The 25,174-nt window shown below is 40.2% G+C and overlaps 1 protein-coding gene and 1 non-coding gene across 2 annotated transcripts; both read left to right on the plus strand.

The window, feature by feature from the left end:
• Nucleotides 1–13,906: 13,906 nt before the first annotated feature.
• IL17A (interleukin 17A) lies at nucleotides 13,907–17,414 on the plus strand. Its single transcript, XM_027525302.1, has 3 exons — nucleotides 13,907–13,990; nucleotides 15,153–15,349; nucleotides 16,678–17,414. The coding sequence occupies exons 1-3, from the start codon at nucleotides 13,964–13,966 to the stop codon at nucleotides 16,913–16,915; spliced, it is 462 nt and encodes a 153-aa protein (XP_027381103.1). The 5' UTR covers nucleotides 13,907–13,963; the 3' UTR covers nucleotides 16,916–17,414.
• Nucleotides 17,415–17,891: 477 nt separating this feature from the next.
• TRNAG-CCC lies at nucleotides 17,892–17,964 on the plus strand. The gene has a single exon. It is a non-coding gene; the product is annotated as a tRNA-Gly (tRNA).
• Nucleotides 17,965–25,174: the final 7,210 nt, after the last annotated feature.

Raw genomic sequence — 25,174 nt, forward strand, 5'->3', positions numbered from 1 at the left:
AGATAAGCTGGGAATGTCTTAGTCATAGCACTAGACAAAGAGGGATTATCAGTAAAACAAAGATTATGGACAAGGGCAAATGCAAGAAGTGATACCATAAAATGGATGAGGAAAGAAAAACAATTTGATAATCTTTAAACTTTAAAAATATCAGAAGAGAAAGTCAGCTTCAAAAAGTTGGAAAATCACTTGCAAAATAAGTTTTTAAAATGTTTTCAGTATTAATGTTTTCAGTTGGTCACAGTGAAAAGTCCACAGGCCTGAGAATCATCATGTCTTTGATTCATTTCAGGGTGGCAACCTACCAGGTAGATCATTTTACACTCGTTACAGAAACCTGCCAAACCTTAGTTTTCTTTTCTGTAATATGGATCAGATCAGATCAGATCAGATCAGTCGCTCAGTTGTGTCCGACTTTTTGCGACCCCATGAATCCCAGCACGCCAGGCCTCCCTGTCCACCACCAACTCCCGGAGTTCACTGAGACTCACGTCCATCAAGTCAGTGATGCCATCCAGCCATCTCATCCTCTATCGTCCCCTTCTCCTCCTGCCCCTAATCCCTCCCAGCATCAGAGTCTTTTCCAATGACTCAACTCTTCGCATCAGGTGGCCAAAGTACTGGAGTTTCAGCTTTAGCATCATTCCTTCCAAAGAAATCCCAGGGCTGATCTCCTTCAGAATGGACTGGTTGGATCTCCTTGCAGTCCAAGGGACTCTCAAGAGTCTTCTCCAACACCACACTTCAAAAGCATCAATTCTTCGGCGCTCAGCCTTCTTCACAGTCCAACTCTCTCATCCATACATGACCACAGGAAAAACCATAGCTGTGACTGGATGAACCTTTGTTGGCAAAGTAATATCTCTGCTTTTGAATATGCTATCTAGGTTGGTTATAACTTTCCTTCCAAGGAGTAAGTGTCTTTTAATTTCATGGCTGCAGTCACCATCTGCAGTGATTTTGGAGCCCAGAAAAATAAAGTCTGACACTGTTTCCCCTGTTTCCCCATCTATTTCCCATGAAGTGGTGGGACCAGATGCCATGATCTTCATTTTCTGGATGTTGAGCTTTAAGCCAACTTTTTCACTCTCCTCTTTCACCTTCATCAAGAGGCTTTTTAGTTCCTCTTCACTTTCTGCCATAAGGGTGGTGTCATCTACATATCTGAGGTTATTGATATTTCTCCCGGCAATCTTGATTCCAGCTTGTGTTTCTTCCAGTCCAGCGTTTCTCATGATGTACTCTGCATGTAAGTTAAATAAACAGGGTGACAATATACAGCCTTGACGAACTCCTTTTCCTATTTGGAACCACTCTGTTGTCCCATGTCCAGTTCTAACTGTTACTTCCTGACCTGCATACAAAGTTCTCAAGAGGCAGATCAGGTGGTCTGGTATTCCCATCTCTTTCAGAATTTTCCACAGTTTATTGTGATCCACACAGCCAAAGGCTTTGGCATAGACAATAAAGCAGAAATAGATGTTTTTCTGGAACTCTCTTGCTTTTTCCATGATCCAGCGGATGTTGGCAATTTGATTTCTGGTTCCTCTGCCTTTTCTAAAACCAGCTTGAACATCAGGAAGTTCACGGTTCACATATTGCTGAAGCCTGGCTTGGAGAATTTTGAGCATTACTTTACTAGCGTGTGAGATGAGTGCAATTAATAGTATCTAAATATATAGGATAGTTATAGGGTCAAAGTACAAGATTGTTATAGAGATTAAATGAATGGATAAATATACCCAAAAATGTCTTTCTCTGTGACATTACAAAATTTGTATCATTTACATTTATTTGACATCAACCATATGGCAGACCACTATTTTTATAGTATCATAAGCCTTTTTATTGCAAATATTTTTATTGATGTCTTTAATGGCTATTACCATTGAAATAACATTGCCTACAATTTTAACAAGTTTCATAGTTCTCTGTCAATGTATCTTAAGCATTATTTTTATTATTATATTTGATTGTCATACATCTATAAATAGATCACATTATATTCATGTTCTTATGGGACAAGACAGCATACTTCCCTTAAAAAAGCTGTTGATATCAACACAATTTTTATTTTTGTCATATCAAGCAAAAATTGGTGGGAAAGCATTTTGAGTAAAATAATCACTCATTTTCTCAGCATGGGAAAATGCAAACCAGTAAACAAGTAACTTAAAGAAGGCTGAACAAATAAATCTTTTGTTTAATAATTTATAATCATTAAAATAGTTCTTCTATGTATTCTTGCCACCTCTTCTTAATATCTTCTGCTTCTGTTAGGTCCATACCATTTCTGTCCTTTATTGAGCCCATCTTTGCATGAAATGTTCCCTTGGTATCTTTAATTTTCTTGAAGAGATCTCTAATCTTTCCCATTCTATTGTTTTCCTCTATTTCTTTGCACTGATCACCGAGGAAGGCTTTCTTATCTCTCCTTGCTATTCTTGGAACTCTGCATTCAAATGGGTGTATCTTTCCTTTTCTCCTTTGGCTTTCACTTTTATTCTTTTCACAGCTATTCGTAAGGCCTCCTCAGAAAGCCGTTTTGCTTTTCTGCACTTCTTTTTCTTGGGGATGGTCTTGATCCCTGGCTCCCATACAATGTCACGAAACTCAGTCCATAGTTCATCAGGCACTCTATCAGATTTGGTCCCTTAAATCTATTCCTCACTTCCACTGTATCATCATAAGGGATTTGATTTAGGTCATACCTGAATGGTCTAGTGGTTTTCCCTACTTTCTTCAATTTCAGTCTGAATTTGGCAATAAGGAGTTCATGATCTGAGCCACAGTCAGCTCCCAATCTTGTTTTTGCTGACTGTATAGAGCTTCTCCATCTTTGGCTGCAAAGAATATAATCAATCTGATTTCAGTGTTGACCATCTGGTGATGTCCAGATAATCACAATGGTGTGATCACTCACCTAGAGCCAGACATCCTGGAATGCAAAGTCAAGTGGGCCTTAGGAAGCATCACTATGAACAAAACTAGTGGAGGTGATGAAACTCAAGTTGAGCTATTTCAGATCCTAAAAATGCAGTGAAAGTGCTGCACTCAATATGCCAGCAAATTTGGAAAACTCAGCAGTGGCCACAGGACTGCAAAAGGTCAGTTTTCATTCCAATCCCAAAGAAAGGCAATGCCAAAGAATGCTCAAACTACTGCACAATTGCACTCATCTCACACGCTAGTAAAGTAATGCTCAAAATTCTCCGAGCCAGGCTTTATGTATGTGAACCATGAACTTCCATATGTTCAAGCTAGATTTAGAAAAAGCAGAGGAACCAGAGGTCAAATTGCCAACATCCGCTGGGTCATCGAAGAAGCAAAAGAGTTCCAGAAAAACATCAATTTGTTTTATTGACTATGCTAAAGCCTTTGACTGTGTGGATCACAACAAACTCTGGAAAATTCTGAAAGAGATGGGAATACCAGACCACCTGAACTGCCTTCTGAGAAATCTGTATGCAGGTCAAGAAGCAACAGTTAGAACTGGACATGGAAAAACAAACTGGTTCAAAATATGTAAAGGAGTATGTCAAGGCTGTATATTGTCACCCTGCTTATTTAACTTATATTCAGAGTACATCATGAGAAACGCTGGGCTGGAGGAAGCACAAGCTGGAATCAAGATTGCCAGGAGATATATAAATAATCTCAGTTATGCAGATGCCACCACCCTTATGGCAGAAAGCAAAGAAGAACTAAAGAGCCTCTTGATGAAAGTGAAAGAGGAGAGTGAAAAAGTTGGCTTAAAGCTCAGCATTCAGAAGACAAAGATTATGGCATCTGGCCCCATCACTTCATGCAAATAGATGGGGAAACAGTGTCAGACTTTATTTTTCTGGGCTCCAAAATCACTGCAGATGGTGACTGCAGCCATGAAATTAAAAGACGCTTACTCCTTGGAAGGAAAGTCATGACCAACCTAGACAGCATATTAAAAAGCAGAGACATTACTTTGCCAACAATGGTCCATCTAGTCAAGGCTATGGTTTTTCCAGTTGTCATGTATGGATGTGAGAGTTGGACTGTAGAGAAAGCTCAGCATCGAAGCATTAATGCTTTTAAACTGTGGTATCGGAGAATATTCTTGAGATTCAAGAATATTCAAGGTAATCCAACCAGTCCATCCTAAAGGAAATCAGTCCTGAATATTCATTGGAGAGACTGATGCTGAAGCTGAAACTCCAGTACTTTGGCCACCTGATGCGAAGAGCTGACTCACTGGAAAAGACCCTGATGCTGGGAAAGATTGAAGGCAGGAGGAGTGGGGGACAACAGAGGATGAGATGGTTGATGGCATCACCAACTCAATGGACATGAGTTTGAGTAAACTCTGGGAGTTGGTGATGGACAGGGAGGCTTGGCGTGCTGCAGTCCATGGGGTCACAAAGAGTTGGACACAACTGAGCAACTGAACTGAACTGAACTGAATCATTAAAATATTGAATACGTTCCATTATAGTTAAACTTTTCATACCATTGTAACTACAAAGAAAACTTGGCTCTCCTAACCCATCCTGTACGGCCTTGTCACCAAGTCATTCTTTAACTCTTAGGTTGGGGTTGCTTCCTTCTGAATGATGCCATTATTAAAAACAATAATAAACCCAGTGCTATGAATTCATGATGGACGCTCTACTTACATAACCAAGCATGTATAACCCTGTGGGTCTTTCTCTTCCTTTGTTTTTAGGTCTTGATAGCACTGCTCTTCTGTCAAATGCAGTCACTTTGCAAAAGTGGAACTCTACAATAATTCTATTGAGCACCTAGGTATGAGACTTGTTGCTGCTATGGGGAGATGACACAGAAAAATCAAAGAAATAATGACAACATAGAAGCGATTAAAATGTTGAACAAAAGCAACTGGTTAAATGGTCGGCTATTCTTTCATTTTCAGGATGTTAGGTAGCCAATCCGTTTCACATACACACAAACAAAAAAGCTTTAAAAAGGGAAAAAAATGTTTAGAATATATTGTAACATGAGAAAACAGGTCACAAAGCATATTATAACATGATCCAATTTGGTAAAATAAAATACTTATAGTTTTTTAATATATTTTTTAAACTAGAGTAATACACTTCAAATGATACCAGTTTTATAAAATAACAGGAGCAATGTAATCCTAAAGTTTGTTTCTAATAACCAGGATTACGTGTTAATTTTGCTGTCTTTCTTTTGCTCCCACAACCAGGTCTCCTCTATTGTATATAACAGAAGAGCGTATATCACTTTCATGGTCAGAAGAAAAATGTATGTCTGTGTGTGTGCTTGTGCATGTGTAGATAGATGATAGAGAGATGATAGATTGATATAAAATATGTACATAAATATATATATATGGGGTGACAATTCTGAGTTAAGTTCAATACAATGTAAGGTAAATCTTGAAATTCCTTATCATCAGTGCAACAGTATATAAACCAGGACTTGATTCCAAGTTATCATAGTGCCTAAGAAACCCAATTCATTATCAGCAAGCAGTCTGAAAAGTACAGAATATGAATAAAGAACCTGCATGACCCTGGATGACAGCTCCTTGGAAGCAGGGCCTTTCCTGCTGGTGCCCTGCTCTTTCCCCACAGCACACACAGTGCCCGGTATAGAACAGGCTGTTGCTGTTCGGTCACTAAGTCACATCCGACCCTTCGTGACCCCATGGACTGTAGCCCACCAGACTCCTCTGTCCATGGGATTCTCCAGGCAAAAATACTGGAGTGGGTTGCTATTCCCTTCTCCAGGAGATCTTCCTGACCCAGGGATTAAAGACATGTGTCCTGTATTGGCAGATGGATTCTTTACTATGGAGTCATGCTCAAGAAAAATTTTTTAAATGAAGGGCTATTTCACCTCAGCCATATGAAAGCCTGAAGAAATCTCCCTACTTGCCCAAAGAGTAGACATTCAATTAGCAGATAACTAGTCAGATTCAATGTCTGACTCTCAGATTCAATGGTTTTAAAAAAAATCTGACAAACTCTGTCAGATTCTATTGCCCTGGTGTTCCTATAAAAGTTAATATTTTGTCAATATGTATTGACACATATTGGAGAAGGCAATGGCACCCCACTCCAGTACTCTTGCCTGGAAAATCCCATGGATGGAGGAGCCTGGTAGGTGGCAGTCCATGGGGTCGCACAGAGTTGGACACGACTGAGCGATTTCACTTTCACGCATTGGAGAAGGAAATGGCAACCCACTCCAGTGTTCTTGCCTGGAGAATCCCAGGGTCAGGGAAGCCTGGTGGGCTGCTGCCTATGGGGTCACACAGAGTCGGACACAACTGAAGTGACTTAGCAGCAGCATTGATACATATATTATTTACTTTACTCCTTTCAGTAATCTATGAGTCATATTCTCTACTCTATAGGTATGGATACTGGGATGTACATGATATAATTTCCCCAAAGGCACACAGCTACCAAAGTGAGGCTGATATCTCATTATGGGAATGTCTGTTGCCAGAACATGTCAAACAGGAGCCCCGTATAAGCCCCGTATGAAAATTTTATTTCGAAAAGTAATGATAAGAAAAACTCTGTCTGTTCCAAGGAATTAGCTAGCTTCTTCCTTGCTGACAATGAGAACTATGTAACTGAATGTATCTACCTTTCTCTTTGGCTGCCAGAAAGCTCAGAGACAAATATAAACTCAATAGACTAAGACTTTGGGTTTTCTTTCCCCTGATCTTGACTTTTGACTCTCTTTTTGCCAGGCCTGATTCATATTTTTTACCTACTTTATTATCTGAATTTTTGTTATAAATCATCTCAAGTCCTTCTAAGGATTTTGGAATAAACGAACATAGCATCACTATGTATTGATTTTACTATATTTCCAGTCTTCGGAGAAACCACCTCACCAGAGGATCCTCTATGTTGTCTAAAAAGAAAAACCAATTCGCAATTTGTTCCGGGTCTGTATGTAGAATCTTGCATTTAAATACATTTTGCGGTTGTCTCTAAATCATATTAACTTCAAAATTGCTGCAAAGAAAATAAAACTGATAAGTTGATGGCCCAACCTCAGTGTGCGGTTTGGTTTGCTTGTTTAATTTTAGACCTTACTTTTCAGTGACATCCGTTCAGACTTGAAACTTCAGTCATTTTCTGACCTTAATTCTCAAGGTATCAGATGAAGTCAGCATTACCAAAGGGAAGCCCACCCATAAAAAGAAAATTTGCATTTGCCTGCTAACGTATTGGGATAGAATTCTAAATGCTTTGGTTTGAAAAGAAATGGAAAGTTTTCTGACCCACTTTAAATCAGTGTTTCAGTAAAATGCTAGTGAAAAACCTACCTAAGGAAGAGGCTTGGTTTCCATGAGGTTAGTAGTAATTATTACTCAAAGGAGAAACTGACATGCTCATCTGATGAGTTGGGTTGTGGATGTTCATGTAGACACTGGGGAAACACTGATGGATTGCGGTTGTTTTAAGATGACGTGATGTGATATATCTTCCTTCTTGTATGGCTTGGTTTCGTCACATCTTCCAAATATCATCTCAATGCTTTCAGTCCGGGAAAGATGTGTAAGAGCAAATCTCATTTACCCAGATGATGAAGGCATAATGGACTACTGGGGAGTCACCAGGGACAGAATACCTGTCAATCAAATCCCTCAGGTGGCCAAAGTCACAGCTGATCAACATTCTTTTGACTACATAGGATGAATTTGTTAAAATATCATATATCAAGGCATGTATGTGGAATCTAGAAAGATGGTACAGGTAAAACTATTTGCAGGGCAGGAATAGAGATGCAGATGTAGAGAACAGATATGTGGGCACAGGATACGGGGAGGGGATGGGATGAATCAGGAGAATGGGACTGAAATATATACACTACCATGTGTAAAATAGCTAGCTAGAGGGAAACTATCGTATAACACACGGAGCTCAGCTCAGTGCTCTGTGGTGACCCTAGGTAAAGGGGGTCAGGGGGGGATGGAAAGGAGGTCCATGAGAGAGGGGATATGTGTATAAACATAGCTGATTCACTTCATTGTACAGCAGAAACTAACACAACATTATAAAGCAACTATATCCCAATGGAAAAAAAGAAAAAGACGTACAAAGAGTTTTGCGATCTGACTCCATCAGGTAAAAATAGTCTGGTCTGGGCTAGATCTAGGCTCTTGCAACATCAAAAATGAATAGCAAAAAATAAAATAAAATAAAATTTCAAAAAACGAATAGCAGAAGAAAGATAATTAGTCACTCACAGGAGCTGTTTACAGCGTATCTTCATCAACAACCCTGCAAGAGTTAGAATGACCAGTGGTGAAAAAACAGAATCCAGATGTTGGAAAAGGATTCTACCTCTCACCTCTCAGCCCTCACCAGTCCATTAACAATGATTCATTTAGAGCTTCTCTCTATTAATAGCTCCTTCAATTTATCATGTCACATAAGGGGGGAAATTCCTCCACCAGCGATTTCAGGGAAAGTCTGTCACCTACCCTTGCAGAATTCCCACCCAACAGTTCATCATTCAGGACAGGCCTCAGAAACACAGCCATAGTGAATGCTTAACAGCTTTGCTCTGGAGATGAGCAATGATACTATCAGGCTGATATTAAGGTTGATTTTTCTTATTTAAAAAAAAACCATGGTGATTTCACATATAGTAAGTTGTGATCCTTTAAACACATCAGCTTTAACCTCAGAGCCGAGCCTCTGGTACATAACACTATTAATACTTCAAAATTAGATGATCTAGATTTTGAACAACTGGATCTAAATCTGGACCTCAGCTAAATCCCAACTGTACTGATTCCCCAAGGCCCTCCAGATGACTCTGCTGCAAACATTCCCTTCCCTCAAAACCATGTCTTCCTATTAAGTGTCTGACATTGCTTCTTGTATGCTGGCCCACAAATTCAAAACCCAAAAAGATTCTTGGCAGCTACTCATTATCCTCTCTATAGTAAATGAAAATCAAGAGAAAAGGAGGCTTACTGGTGATATGAACACCATGAGACAACATGACACCCATTTCTTTGAGTAGCCATTGTCTTTAAGGTGTAATCGGAGAAAGCAATGGCAACCGACTCCAGTACCCTTACCTGATACAGAAATCATTAATGATGGCACAGGGCCTCCTCTTCTACTCAGATTAGTGCTATTTTTATTTTAAAAGGTGCTAGAGTAGAAATAAAAAAGACAATAGTGATTATCTCCATGGTAACCCCACCACCTAAGCAAGAAATTATTTATTTAATTAATTTTTTAATGACAGTCTTAATTTAAGGAATATATATTCTTCCATCTCCAATGTTATTCTCTACTATAAGTAGAAGGGAATGCTGTTTGATAATGTAACACAGTCAAGGAGATTTGAAGATCATTTCCCTAAGTCAAGAAGCCCAGAGACACTTCACTAGGACCATCTCTTCCAAAGCATGCTTGGCTCCCAGGAAGCCAGCCTCCCAGCCTCCACCTGCTTCTCCTCCCCACACCTTACCCAGCTCTCAACAGCCAGGTTGCAGTTCCTGGTTACTTGTGGGTACCTGTTCCCCAGCCTTCCAAGAATCAGGACTGATAAATCTGAAGAAAATCACTAAGCGAAGTCATCACCCCTAATTTACTGCCCCTATTTGTTCTCCCACTATTTTCTTTCTTTAAAAATTCAGACAAAGATCACCTGGTGCAAAAACTAATTTTATCAAAAGGGAAACTGAGCCTCAAGGACATGAAGTACCCAAAGGGATAGGTAGTTAATGGCAGAACTACAGCAAAAACCAAAGTGCTCTCTCATTGGGTGTTCTGGTGGTTTAGTCACGAAGTCGTGTTCGACTCCTAGGATCCCATGGACTGTAGCCTGCCAGGATCCTCTGTCTATGGGATTCTCCAGGCAAGAATATGAAGTGGGTTGTCATTTCCTTCTCCAGAGGATCTTCCCAACCCAAGAATTGAACCTGGGTCTCCTGCATTGCAGGCAGGTTCTTTACTGCCTGAGCTATGAATTTCCAGTCCAGTATTCCTTCTGTCTCAACAGGCTAGGGTATAAGCCTGAACCAGCTGCCTCTGTTGATAACGACCCTTCCCATTCTGCACACCATCTTTCTACTTCTGACTCTTTCTCCAGCTCAAGTGTGCATCTGAGAAATCTGTGCTGCTCAAGACAGAGCACAACCGGCCCCGATCACCACCTCAAAATGATCATTTTTATACTTTTGTGAAAACTCACTTTACTTCCCATCCTTATGTTAAAGTAAGGGTTGGTATTGCAAAGGGGCACACAGGGTGTATTTCATTGACACAGGAGGCAGACACAGACAGGACAACTAGAATCAGTTTGTCCGCTTTGGCCAACAAACACATTCACCTTGACCTCATCCCTACCAGACAGCAGAAGCAAGAAATCCTCCATTTAAGGATGGTCCAAAACAGATCACAACCTTACCACACTGCCTTCAAAATGATCAGGATAGAAAGTCAAAGTGTTAGCTTAGTATGGTTATGGGGATGCAATTGGGTCCCAAAAGGAATAGTCAAGATTCCAAACTACCCAAACATTCTTCATATTGTAATTCAGTCAAAATATTGAGCACTTCCTATTTACTAGATACTATGTAAAGTAATACAGAGACTAATATCTTTCTAGCAGGAAAATCAGATATGCAAACAAATGACAGGTGATACACTAAAAATATACACGGACAGATGTGTAGCTGAGAGAAACCAGCAACACAGAAGCAATCTGTGAAGACCTATGTTGCATAAAGCCCCACATGAGGTACCATGGAAGTTACAAAGAATAACACGCTGGCTTTGAAGGATGACAATAAAATCTAAATTGGAAATAAACATTTGTCTTAAACATACTCTTCCCAGCCAAATAAAATACAGTACAAAATGAAGCAAGGACTTCCCTGGCTTTCTGGTGGTTAAGACTCTGCATTCTCACTGCAGAGGGCCCAGGTTCAATCCCTGGTTGGGGAACAAAGATCCCACAAGCCACGCAGTTGTGACCAAAAGAATAAATAACAAGTTACTGTAGAGGTAGGTAAAATCTCGTGTTGTGGGAGCTGCTCGTTCCAACTGTAGTGATCAGGAGGGACCTCCAGACCCCAAAGATACATTTGAACTGGATCTGGAAGGACAAGGAGAATTTTGATATAAACTGAGGATGAGAAAGGGCATTTCAGAGACAGTACCTAATGAAAAATGTGCAGGCATTACAGATCTCCCTTGACTTAAGATGGTATTACAGGGAATTCTCTGGTGATCCAGTGGTTAGGACTCCACACTTTCACTACAGAGGGCATGGGTTCAAGCCCTGTTTGGGGTACTAAGATCCCACAAACTGAGAGGTGTGGCCAAAAAAAAAGGATGGGGTTACATCCTGATAAATTGAAAACATCTTGATGTGAATGTATTTAATACACTTTAACCCACCAAGCATCATGGCTTAGCATTGCCTAGTTTAAGTGTGCCCAGAACACTTACTTTAGCCTACAGTTAGGCAAAATCACCTAACACAAAGTTCATTTTATAATAAAGTATTGCATATCCCATATAAATGACTAAATAATGTGCTAAAAGTGAAAAATACAATGGTTGTCTGGGTACAGACAGTGGTAAGTATATCAGTTGTTCACCCTCATGATTACATGGCTGACTGGGAGCTGCCACTGCCCAGCATCACAAGAGAAGACAACACCACATATCACCAGCCTGGGAAAAGATCAACATTCAAAATCTGAAGTTCAGCTTCTAGTGAACACATATCACTTTTGCACATTGCAAAGCTGAAAAAATTGTAAGTCAAACCATCATTAATCCAGGGACCATCTGTAGGAGAATAATCAGGAACTCCTGAGTCTAAGTCATGGAGTGTGGTGGAGGGTAAAACTGTAAAGTTTGCGGATGTTCAATACTAAGTCAAACATTTGAAAAGATCCTGATGCTTGGAAAGATTGAAGGCAGGAGGAGACGGGAACGACAGATGATGAGATGGTTGGATGGCATCACTGACTCAACAGACATGAGTCTGAGCAAGCTCTGGGAATTGGTGATGGACAGGGAGGCCTGACGTGCTACGATCCATGGGGTCACGAAGAGTGGGATATGACTGAGTGAACTGAACTGAAGGGGTTTGCATTTTGTTCTGTACACAACCAAGTGAGACAAGACACAATCAGAGCCATACTTTGAAGATCGTTATTGCAGGAATGTCGAAGGTGGGCAGAAGACAGCAATTGGGAGGAGCAAATGTGGCTATTAAAACAGTTCAAGTACACAAATGAGCCCATCTATGGAAAAGAAACAGACTCACAGACGTAGAAAACAGACATGTGGCTGCCAAGGTGGTGGGGTGGGGGGAGGGCAAGAAATGGAGCTGGGGTTAGCAAATGCTAACCATTGTATGTAGGATGGATAAACACCAAGGTTCTACTATATAGCACAGGGAACTATATTCAACATCCTGTAATAAACCATAATGGAAAAGAATATAAGGAGAATGTATATATATGTATAGTTGAATCACTTTGCTTTACAGTAGAAATTAAAACAGCCTTGTAAATCAACTATACTTCAATTAAAAAAAAAAACAATGCAAGTGGGTAAGAGTCTGAGTTAGAGGAATGGCAGTAGGTTTGGGAATAGGAAATAGATGTGAGAGACACAGTAGCTGCTAAGATGGCTACCTGATCACATGTCGAGGAGGGACGGGGAGCTCACATTGACTCCATGTCTCCAAGGGTAGGTGGTGAGGTCAACAGCAGAATCAAGGAAATCAGGGCAAGCTGCATCCCATTTCCTCTTCTATCTGTAGCTGCTTAATCTACCAAGATCATCCATCTAACATTACCCCTGAGATTCATCTGTTCATGGTCTTCCTCACTGATTGGTCAGGGTCTGTCTAGCCAGAAGAACATCCCACTGCAAAGAAGGGGCAGAGAGAGGGTGACATGTCCCCAGCCACATCTACATCCCTCATTTTATCATCCTTGGGATAGACGTCAATATTCCCTAGGAGAAGCCTTTCTCAAGGACCTGAAATCAAAGTTCACTTACTTAGAGAGTGGAGAAAAAGAAGGAGGAACAATTTCCTTCTCTTTTTCCTTCTTATCCCCCATCTCTCCCCTCCTTTCTTGTTGTTATCATTGTCTGCTCTTTGCTGTCCTTCCTTTCTCTACCCTCACCACCTTCCTGCAGTCTCTACCTCCACTTTCAACTCCTCTCTTTGTCTGACTATGTTTCTTCATTCCTTCTTCCTCCTGAGGAAGTTGCTTGGTAACATGCAGTGTTAGACATGTCTTTGATAGTAAATCTCATGTCTCTCAAATCTAGTTATTTGTTCCTCAGGCAGAGTAGATGTTGAACAAAGCAGGTGTTAAATCAGTGAAATAATATATCCTGTCATCACGAAATTATGTATTGGTCTTTTGTTGGTTTGTTTATATGGCAAGACCTTGAGTAGTTTCTGGAATGATGCCCACCACACCTGGCTAGGAAATCTGGTGAGGAAAAGCACTATAGAATGGGAAATCAAGGCATACGGCAGAAGAAAACTGTCAGAAGTTTGAATGTGATGCCAAACTTTTATTTCCCTATGATCTGTTAAAAGAGAGGACATCTTTTATGGCAGCTTCATGCTTGCCCATAAATAAATAATTTCTCGGTCTCAGCTCAGCCCCTGACAAGTCATAGTTCCTTGAAGAATGAAGAGAGGACATGGTCTTTAAAAAATGGATTTCTGTTCTTCCCATTATCCTTCAGAAGCAGATTATTACCCGTCACGAAGGGGCGGTTTTTCTTTGACCTCATTTTGGGATGGAACTTTTAACCAAAATGGTGTCACCCCTGAACTCACTCCGACACGCCAACGCAAGCGACCACAAAAGGAGAAAAACCCTATAAAAAGAGAGACGATAGCACTACGCATTGTCCATCTCACAGCGAGCACAAGTTCATCTGTCTACAGTGAACTGGAAGGAACTACCATGGCTTCTATGAGAACTTCATCTATGGTGAGTCCTGAACTGATGTGTGATTCTCTTCTCGATTTAGGCCAGATCAATTTCTGGACTGCGGGCATGAAATTCTGGATTCTAACTATGGAAATACAGTCTATATAGGATGGGAAATGAAACCCTTGATAGATATTTGTCATTATTGAGCATTTTCAAGAACTGGTGCATATCAGTTTGAAAGATGAGATTAAAACTGAAAGATAGCTAGACTGGGGCTAAACCACACAAGAAGTGTCAACGTGACATTGTGCTGTAAGAGAGAATGCTTATTGAAAATCTGTTTCTCTGGGTACAAGGGATTTAATATAATTCTTCCACAGTGTTTTTCTTTAATTCAAAATAAGATGGGTCACTACCCTTGAAGATTTAATGTTTTGGCAGTGACTCTTCTTTCCATTATTGTATTATTATACTATAGTCTTGGTACACTAACCCTATTTTCTTAGGTATGTTTCCCAGCTTTTCCAAATTTACATATATTGATTCTGTAATCAAATTGGATTTCAAAAAAGATGCTTTAACAATATTTTAAAAACAGAGACCTTTTAATTCTAATCTAAAGTTATACATGCGTCTTTTTTGAAACCCAATTTGATTACAGAATCAATATATGTAAATTTAGAAAAACTGGGAAATATACTTAAGAAAATATAAGAGGGTGTTGAGTTTGGGCTTGGACATTTGCCAGTGGTACCAACAGAATTTCTAACTGATTCCACATGGATTTTATACAGCCCTTTATGTCTAAGGTGTGCATTCCCTTTTATGCAATGTTTCACAAAATGTAAGAGGAGATATCAATGGTGTAGAAGGGCATTTCTTCCTAGAAAATCAAGGTCATTACCCTTCCAAAGACCTGAGAGTGATGCATATACTGATATATTGATGACTTGCCATCTTCACTAAAATTACTGTCAGCCAATGAATAATGTGGTTTTTCTACTTAAAAAAAAAAAAAATGTTCAAGACTGGTAGAAATGCCATGGTCCTAATATCACTTTAGTCATCTCATCAGCTTTTCACTTAACATATTTGAAAATTTAGTATAGATTGTCCTGGACCATAGAATGTTCTCTACTATCAGCAATTTAATCATCACCACAGTGTGTTAACAAAAACCATTGTAGTACTAACCCAATCTACCTCTCTCTCCATCCAGTCACTGCTACTGCTTCTGAGTCTGGTGGCTCTTGTGAAGGCAGGAGTCATCATCCCACAGAGTCCAGGCTGCCCACCTACTGAGGACAAGAACTTCCCACAGCATGTGAGGGTCAACCTAAACATCGTTAACCGGAGCACAAACTCCAGAAGGCCCACCGATTATCACAAGCGCTCCACCTCACCTTGGACTCTCCAGTACGTAAGCACCCCAGATAAAACCTCTGCATTCTTCTACATCAGAAGAACACATCAGACTGCCAGTTAAATCATCTGAGGGGGGTGATATTACTCATTTAGAATCACCTGTCAAACCTTGAAGAGCCATTGTTCAAACTAGTGATTCTCCAATTTTCTTTCTACAGATTTCTTTCATAGATCACAGCTCTCCCCAGCCCATCCATAACACCTAGCCTACGAGTTCTCGATGTCCCCAGAATCCACTTAAATGAATGGTGGTCATCATTCTGATATTTATGACACCCCAAGTCTATTGTTTATTTACCCAAAAAAAGAAACAGACATTTAGCATGGGAGATTAGTACTGGAATTCTCTTTCCCAGGGCTACCAGAGAATACCCTGGTAGAGTTTGTTGACAACAACAATCAATTAACTGGGATTTTTGTGGTTTTCTTGGTTATATTAGCACTGGGAAAAGTGGATTAGCTACTGGATTAGCTTGAATCCCAGTAGAAGAAGTGTTCCATTGGGTGTTTCACCGTTTTTTGACTTAGTCTTGAATTACATCCCCAACAGACTGACATTCGCTGTGTCTTTAATACATCTAGTGGTGGTGGTGGTTTAGTCGCTAAGTCGTGTCCGATTCTTGTGATCCCATGGACTGTAGCCCACCAGGCTCCCCTTTAGACCCTATGATGGATCAAATACAAAATGCATTTTGATAATTTGATTTCAGGCAAATGATCTCAGTTATGTGGAGCCTACAGATTCACTTGTCTATAGGGTCTTTTCTTCTTACTTACTTACCAAGAATAGTTCAAATAACTAAGTCCAATCACTCTCTCAGCCAGAGGAGAGGGAGAAGGGAAAGTTACAGAGGGGCTTCAGATATTGTTTCCAGCCCTTCCTGTCACCCGTGGGCTCTGCTCCATCAGTGTGTTGTCAGATAAATTTGGATGCCTTTCTTGTTTCAAAGACAGACTTCATTAAGTCAGATTAGCAGCTATCTTGTTTCTAGATGACTCTTAGTTTTTTTAATCTATCAAATGCACCCTAAAAAGATATCCTTTATGACAAACAAATCCTTTCTGTAGTTTCAGTCTGTCTTCTTTTGTTTATTCTTCAAAGAACCTGGGGAAAGCTGATCATTGTTTCTTTTTTCTATAACATTTCATGGGCTTCCAAATCCAAGTTTTTCCCAAATGGCTTGTTTTCCAGACTAATAGCACTTAGAGAATTTGCAATGCCTATCATGTCAATTTGCCTCCCTTTGCTTATTCCTGTTTGATTTCCTTACTGCTCTACCAGGAATTCACTTTCTTCCTGGCTTTTGTCTCCCCTGCAGCCGCAATGAGGACCCTGAGAGGTACCCCTCTGTGATCTGGGAGGCCAAGTGCAGCCACTCAGGCTGTATCAATGCTGAAGGGAAGGTGGACCATCACATGAACTCTGTCACCATCCAGCAAGAGATCCTGGTCCTCCGAAGGGAGTCTCAGCACTGCCCTCACTCCTTCCGGCTGGAGAAGATGCTGGTGGCCGTGGGCTGTACCTGTGTCACCCCCATTGTCCGCCATTTGGCTTAAGAGCTTTCTGCCTGACCCCTACTCCCCAAATTAGTTAGGTTTCCTGGAGAGTAGACCCAGCCCCTTTTCTAACTAACATCATTTATGTATTTAATAAGCCCTGAAATAACTTTGGGGCATAAGATTCCACTTTAATGTATTACATGCTTTATTTTCTATTCTTTTAAGACAAGTTTCCAGATTTGTGAATATTATTATTTAAAAGGTAGAACCTATATTTATATGAGCTATTTATGGATCTATTTATGTTTCATTAGTCTTTAGAAAAAAGGTGAAATATATGAGTATCTGTTTTGCCTAGGGAAATCCTAGATAGGATTAAATAGCAGTTGAAAATGTCTGAGCTTGTACTACATATGGCTATAGAATTTTCTCTTGCTTGTCTGTTTGGAGTACATAACACAGCTGAAAAGAGACTAAATTTAGTTTCATATTTATTAACTTAATTTTGTAAATTATTGAGGCATTACAAGAGAGACAGCAAGTCTAACTGCTCTATTAAACTGTTGTCATAAAAACAATTTGTAATAATAAAGTTTGGGGAAAAAATTTGCTTCTTTATTCTTTTCTCATTAAAATGTCTTCAGAGAGGCCAGAATACTGGAGTGGGTATCTGTTCCCTTCTCCAAGGGATCTTCCCAACTCAGGGATAAAACCAGGTCTCCCGCATTGCGGACGTATTCTTTACTACCTGAGCCACCAGGGAAGCCCAGGAATACTGGATTGGGTAGCCTATCCATTCTCTAGGGGATCTTCCTGACCCAGGAATCAAACTGGAGTCTCCTGCTTTACAGGAGGATTCTTTACCAGCTGAGCTACCAAGGAAGCCCTTCAGAGAGGTCAGCTCTTTCCTATTTAGAACGGTATGCAAATTTATCAATAGAACAAAACAAAGCATGCCTTTGAGTAGCAATACCCTCCACCCACCCCAATTCCAGATTCTCAGTTTCACTCTTTTCAAAACAATAGAAGGATTTCCCTGGTGGTCCAGTGGCTAAGACTCTGCGCTCCCAAGGCAGGGGGCCCAGGTTCAATCCCTGGTCAGGGAACTAGATCCCATGTGCTGTAACTAAAGATCCCACATTCTGCAACTAAGACCTGGAGCAGCCAAATAAATATTAAAAAAAAAAAAAAAAGACAATAGACGATGGAGACCCTCATACTATTATCCAGTGCTACGGACACATACACTCTGGAACAAATTAAGCAAATAGAAACAATGGCCTTGGGAAAATGACATATCATTGCTAAAAAACATACAGGAGGAAAAAAAAGATCCTCCCCAAAATAGGACCTGAGGTTTGGCAGGAAGGAGGAAGTTCTGGGAGAAAACATTGTTTTCAGACTAGAATGGCCTGTGTCTCCCTGAGCTCTGGCTGCTTTTGAAGATTAATGTCAACCAGAGACCTAGAAAAGAACATTTCTCTCTTCTCAGGCCATAACCCTAGAACAGCCTCTCCAGCCCTTGGCCTCTAATTCAGTGAAGTCCAGGACACTGAAAAGAGCCACTGGGGCAAAACAAACTTCAAGCATGAGAAAAGTTCAGCCTAAGTAAAATAAAAACCAAACTGTATTCAATTCCAGAGTAGTTTCATGTTTCAAGTCATAACTATATTTCCCCATCATGGCCAAGCATGTCATCTTGCCCTACTTCTGGGCAACCTTGACAATTCTCAAGCTGGTCCCACAGGCTCCCTGCTTCTCAAAAGACCATCTTCTGCACTACTTTATTCCCTATGAACTCCAGCCCCACCCAGAGAACCATGGCTTTTCTCTGCTTCTTTGCCAATTCCAAACCCAAGGTCATCTTCTCCAGCCACGTCCTTCCAATGCTTCTGCACCCCGAGATCTTGAGTCTCATGACTGTCTCCCATCATGGTCTTCATACAAGAGATTCACTGGCAGCTACTACTAAAATTGTCTCACAGTCTCTGCTTTAAAACCTCTCCTTAAAGTATTGTTGTTCATTTCTCTTGTTTTCCTTGAATAGTAGTGGTGAAAATAATTGGTGTTTTGCTTTGGGATGGAGGACAAGAAAATGGCATATACCACCACAGTTCTAAACCATGATTTCTCACTAGACTGTATTCCTGGGAATTTTGAGAGTGGGAAGAGATGGTTGCTTTCCAAGCCTCTTCTCCCCTGATATGCATTACTTTCATTTTCCCTTCATTTCCCTCGGTTAGCACCATCATTCACCCCATCACCTCTGCTGGAGATCTGTGAGGCATCCCTGACTCTCCCCTCTTCCTCTTTCTCACTCCTGACACCCACACATCCCCAGACTCATGAAGTTTCACTTCCTGAAAGTTCCCCACTTAACCCTCCCCCTGCCCAGGTTCAGGACTTCATCTTTTCTCATTTCTCTCCTGCTATTGGAACAGCATCCCGCCTGTCGTCGCTGCTGTTGCTCCTTTCCCTTCAATCCATCCTCCAGTATCTATCTGTGGCACAAAATCAGACATGACACAATCAGACATAACCTGGCTCTGGTCCTGCCCTGTTTTTCATCTCATGTGACTTCCCACTTGATGTTTCACCCTGCCATTATCAAGTCCTCACTGTGACCACCACGCTGTCTTTCCCTCAGTGCCTGTGTCATGGCCCCTCTGTCTTGATGCCTTTACCACCCTCTCTTTCCTCTGTTCATACCCTGCCAGTATGGTCTGAATGTTTGTGTCCCCCCAAAATTCAAATCCTAACCCCCAAAGTGACGGAATTGGGACACAGGACCATTGGGGGGTCATGAGGGTAGAGCCCTTTCTGAATGAGATTGGTGCCCTTATTAAAGAAGCCCCAGAGAGCTTCTTCAGCTTCCCAAGTGGCTCAGTGGTAAAGAATCTGCTTGCCAATGCGGGAGACATTAGGGGGACAGTGGAAATATCCTTAACATTTTGAGGGGGTTAAAGGCAGTGGAACAGTGAGATACTTGTTTTTAATTCTGGTTTTTTAGTTCTAGGTATTCTGATATTTTCCTTTATTTTTTAAAAAATTGAGACGTAATTGACATATAATACTGTGTTCATTTTGGGTATCAGTTCAGTTCAGTTCAGTTGCTCAGTCATGTCCGACTCTTTGTGACCCCATGAATTGCAGCACGCCAGGCCTCCTTGTCCATCACCAACTCCTGGAGTTTACCCAAACTCATGCCCGTCGAGTCGGTGATGCCATCGAGCCATCTCATCCTCTGTTGTCCCCTTCTCCTCCTGCCCCCAATCTCTCCCAGCATCAGAGTCTTTTCCAATGAGTCAACTCTTCACATGAGGTGGCCAAAGTACTGGAGTTTCAGTTTTAGCATCATTCCTTTCAAAGAACACCCAGGGCTGATCTCCTTTAGAATGGACTGGTTGGATCTCCTTGCAGTCCAAGGGATTCTCAAGAGTCTTCTCCAACACCACAGTTCAAAAGCATCAATTCTTCAGCACTCAGCTTTCTTCACAGTCCAACTCTCACATCCATACATGACCACTGGAAAAACCATAGCTTTGACTAGACGGTTTTGGGTATACAACATAATAATTTGATATATGCATATATCATAAAATGATTACCACAATGGGCTCCCCTGATAGCTCAGTTGGTAAAGAATCCACCTGCAATGCAAGAGACCCTGGTTCAAATCCTGGGTTGGGAAGATACATACACTGGAGAAGGGATAGGCTACCCAGTCTAGTATTCTTAGGCTTCCCTTGTGGCTCAGCTAGTAAAGAATTTGCCTGCAATGTGGGAGACCTGGGTCCAATCCCTGGGTTAGGAAGATCCCTTGGAGAAGGGAAAATTTTAGGGTACAACATAATAATTTGATATATGCATATATCAAAAGATGATTACCACAATAAATTTAGCTAAATCGATCATCACACATAGTTACAACTTTTTTTGGTTAGGATTAGAACTTTTAAGATCTATTCTCTAAGCAACTTTCAAATATACAATAGAGTGTTATTTACTATAATCACCATGCTATGCATTACAGTTCCAGGACTTCTTTATCTTGTAACTGGAAGTTTGTACCTTCTGACCATTTTCATCCATCTCAGTATTTTTTTAAATGTAAAATATCTTGCAAGTATGTTAAGCTTGTTTAATTTCTAAAAACAGTGGCTGACTTTATTTTTCTGGGCTCACTGAAGATGGTGATTGCTTGGAAGGAAAGTTATGATCAACCTAGACAGCATATTAAAAAGCAGAGACATTACTCTGCCAACAAAGGTCCGTTTAGTCAAGGCTATGGTTTTTCCAGTGGTCAGGTATGGGTGTGAGAGTTGGACTATAAAGAAAGCTGAGCACCAAAGAATTGATGCTTTTGAACTGTGGTGTTGGAGAAGACTCTTGAGGGTCCCTTGGACAGCAAGGAGATCCAATCAGTCCAACCTAAAGGAAATCAGTCCTGAGTATTCATTGGAAGGACTGATGTTGAAGCTGAAACTCCAATACTTTGGGCACCTGATGCGAAGAGCTGACTCATTGGAAAAGACCCTGATGCTTGGAGGGATTTGGGGTGGGAGGAGAAGGGGATGACAGAGGATGAGATGGTTGGATGGCATCACCGACTCGATGGACATGGGTTTGGGTGGACTCCGAGAGTTGGTGATGGACAGGGAAGCCTGCGTGCTGTGGTTCATGGGGTGGCAAAGAGTCGAACATGACTGAGCGACTGAACTGAACTGAACTGAACTGAATTTCTAAAAATAAAGAAGATATAAGCCTACATCCAGGAGGAAAATATAAAATACCAAATCAGGAACCAAAATTATATTGATGTCAGACTTATCCACATCAAACACCAGGAAATAATGGAGTAAAATTTTCAAAGTCCAGAAGAACAGAAAGTATAGATCAGACAGCTTCTGTTCAGACAAGACCTCTTTGATCATCAAATGATACATTTGTGAAGTTTTATTGAGTTATGCACTTAAGAGCTGCACATTTCTCTGTATGCAATGGTTCAGTATGAATTTTGCTTAAGAAAAAAGAACAATGTCTAACATGTTGGTTCTCAATAAATAATTGTCAAATGAAAAAATAAATGACTCAACCCAAAATGCTCCATCAAATAATATTCTGTGAAGTCAACTAGAAGGCTTTCTCAAGCATGTGAGGACAGAGAAAAATTCTATGTGGGCATCTTCATGGTTAAAAACAACATTCAGAGATAGACTTTGGCTGGCTGACAGATGAATCAAAGCTAAGAATTCAATAACTCAAATAGGCACTTTATTCTTTATACTCTTTATATCCTGGATCCCTGTGAGCTCTGAAACAAACTATTCATTGGATTAAGTCTAAATAATATTTATAATGATGTTATAAAAGCTTTTCAAGTGAGTAAAAAAAAAAAACAAAAGAAATTGTAAAAAAAAAAAGGTAATATATCTTAAAAAAAAAAAGCTAATAATAATATAATAATCATCAGCATCAAGATGATTGAGCATCAGCATCTAGATGATCTAGATCATTACCATCCTCTAAACCTGTGATCTAAATTCAGGGAACCAAGCCCCAAAATGGGAATGAAAACAAGGGACACGATACAAAGGCAGAAAATTCCTCAGCTTCACTAGAGTGAGGTCAAAAGTTATCACTCCGTTCTTGGCTTTGATAAGTAGATGGTTTAAAAGTCACCTAATGTGATAAATAAGCTAAAATCTAAATGTAACCATCAGTCAGTGTAAACAAATCGTAAGATAAGTCTCCACAAAGGATGAAAGCCAAAAGCAAAAGCACAAGAAAATACTGGGGGGAAAAGACATGGAAAGTATAAAATAAGGAGCAAAATGAGCAAACGTTTAAAATTCACCTCTTAAAGAACAGGGTCTCAATTTGGTTTTGTTTTTACTTTTGAACATCCAGACTATGGACCTGAGTACCAGACACACCCCTACCTCTGAGCCTTTGCTGTTGCTGGTCCCTCTGCCTGGCACACTCACCACTAGAAGCTTCACAGTCTTCCTTCCCCTCATTTGAGTCTTTGGGCAAATATCACCTTCTCAGTGAAAGTGTCTCTGACCCCCCTGACCCTCCCTCTGCAACTTCCCTGATTTAATTTTCTTCAATAGCATTCATCTCCTCCTAATACACTATTTTGGGGCTTCCTAGGTGGCTCAGTGGTAAAGAATCTGCCTGCCAATGCAGGAGAGGCAGGAGACACAGGTTCAGTCCCTGGGTTGGGATAATCCCCTGGAGTTGTTCAGTCACTCAGGTGTGCCCGACTCTTTGTGACCCCCATGCACTGCAGCACGCCAGGCTTCCCTGTCCTTCACCATCTCCTGGAGTTTGCTCAAACTCATGTCCGTTGAGTCGGTGATGCCATCCAACCATCTCATCCTCTGTTATCCCCTTCTCCTTCTGCCTTCAATTTTTCCCAGCATCAGGGTCTTTTCCAATGAGTCGGTTCTTTGCATCAGATGGCCAAAATATTGGAGCTTCAGCTTCAGCATCAGTCCCTCCAACGAATATTCAGGGTTGATTTCTTTGAGGATTGACTGGTTTGCTCTCCTTGCTGTCCATGGGACTCTCAGGGGTCTTCTCCAGCACCACAGTTCAAAGGCATCAATTCTTTGGCACTCAACCGTCCAGCTTTCACATCCATATATGACTACTGGAAAAACCATAGCTTTGTTGGCAAAGTAATGTCTCAGCTTTTTAATATGCTGTCTAGGTTTGTGATAGCTTTTCCTCCAAGTAGTAAGTTTTTTTTAATTTCATGGCTGCAGTCACCATCTGTAGTGATTTTGGAGCCCAATAAAATAAAGTCTGTCAGTTTCCATTGTTTCCTCATCTGTTTGTCATGAAGTGATGGGATCAGATACCATGACCTTTGTTTTTTGAATGTTGAGTTTTAAGCCAGTTTTTTCACTCTCCTCTTTCACCTTTATCAAGCAGCTCTTTAGTTCCTTTTCATTTTCTGCCATTAAGGTAGTATCATCAGCATATTTGAGATTATTGATATGTCTCCTGGCAGTCTTGATTCCAGCTTGTGCTTCATCCAGCCCAGCATTTCACACAATGTACTGTGCATATAAGTTAAGAAATGGCAACCCACTCTAGTATTCTTGCCTGAAAAATTCCATGGACAGAGGAGCCTGATGGGCTGAAGTCCTTGGGATTGCAAAGAGTTGGACACAAATTGAGCAACTGAGCATAGCACAGTTGATTAACAAAGTTGTGTTAGTTTTGAGTGTACAGCAAAGTGATTCAGATACACATATGTAAGTATAATTTTTTTCAGATTCTTTTCCCTTGTAGATTGTTATGAAATATTGACCATAGCTCCTTGCACTCCTTGCATAGTGCAATAAGGATCATTAGATCCTTATTTGTTATCTGTTTTATGTATAATAATGAAAACCTCATGCTGATTGTCAAGACAAGCATTCAGAACATCTGCTCAAAAGATATAAACTGACAGTGTAATAAGGCATCAAAATGTCTTTGAAGTACATGCAAAAATATTTACTACCCTTAATAAATAAATTCACATTGAACAATTCCCTATCAAAGTAGCCAGACTTATCTTTTTAACTGTAATACGGTTGGCCAGAATGTGCCAAATTGAGCAATTATTCACTGCTAGTTAATGTAAACAGATACAACTTTATGAAAAGCAATTTGATAATTTCACTCAAGAACCTTAAAAATATTCATACTCTTTGGACCACTAATCTAGAAAGTTATTAGAGAAAAATAATATTTTAAAATATATTAATAAAACTACATATAAAACTATCATAGCTTATCATAAATATCATGAAACATTTTGAAATGTTAAAAATGTAGTAAAATACCTGAGTACAACTCAGGATGAGAGATAGAAAACTATTCAATTATTGTAAATCAGATATTAAAAACAAGAAGGAAATATTAGGAACACAGGAATAAAAATACTAACAGGAATTAGTCTGGGTCATGAAGAATGATTAATTTTCATGTTTTCTGTATAATATCCGATTTTAAAGTAACACCTATTTCTTTTTAAATGTCATGCCTTTATGATCTGAAAACTGGAAACTTTAAAAATAGCAGTTGCTTGGTAATTTGAATAAATCATTTTAATTTTTAATAAAATTATGTGATGAATGCAAGGTATGTAATTACGTAAAAATGGCTCTAAGAAAGTCAATATGTGAAACCTGGAACCTCAGACCAAAAAATAAAATAGACAGTATAATTAAAAATAACATCAGATCAGATCAGATCAGTCGCTCAATCTTGTCCGACTCTTTGTGACCCCATGAATCGCAGCATGCCAGGCCTCCC

This window comes from Bos indicus x Bos taurus, chromosome 23, assembly GCF_003369695.1.
Source record: "Bos indicus x Bos taurus breed Angus x Brahman F1 hybrid chromosome 23, Bos_hybrid_MaternalHap_v2.0, whole genome shotgun sequence".
NCBI classification, from domain to species: domain Eukaryota; kingdom Metazoa; phylum Chordata; class Mammalia; order Artiodactyla; family Bovidae; genus Bos; species Bos indicus x Bos taurus.

What these genes read in the sequence shown, in the direction of transcription:
- IL17A (XM_027525302.1), top strand. Translation starts at nt 13,964, where the DNA reads ATGGCTTCTATGAGAACTTCATCTATG. An exon ending in CTATGAGAACTTCATCTATG is followed by an intron (nt 13,991 to 15,152) that starts GTGAGTCCTGAA and finishes CTCTCCATCCAG; the next exon opens with TCACTGCTACTGCTTCTGAG. An exon ending in ACCTCACCTTGGACTCTCCA is followed by an intron (nt 15,350 to 16,677) that starts GTACGTAAGCAC and finishes TCTCCCCTGCAG; the next exon opens with CCGCAATGAGGACCCTGAGA.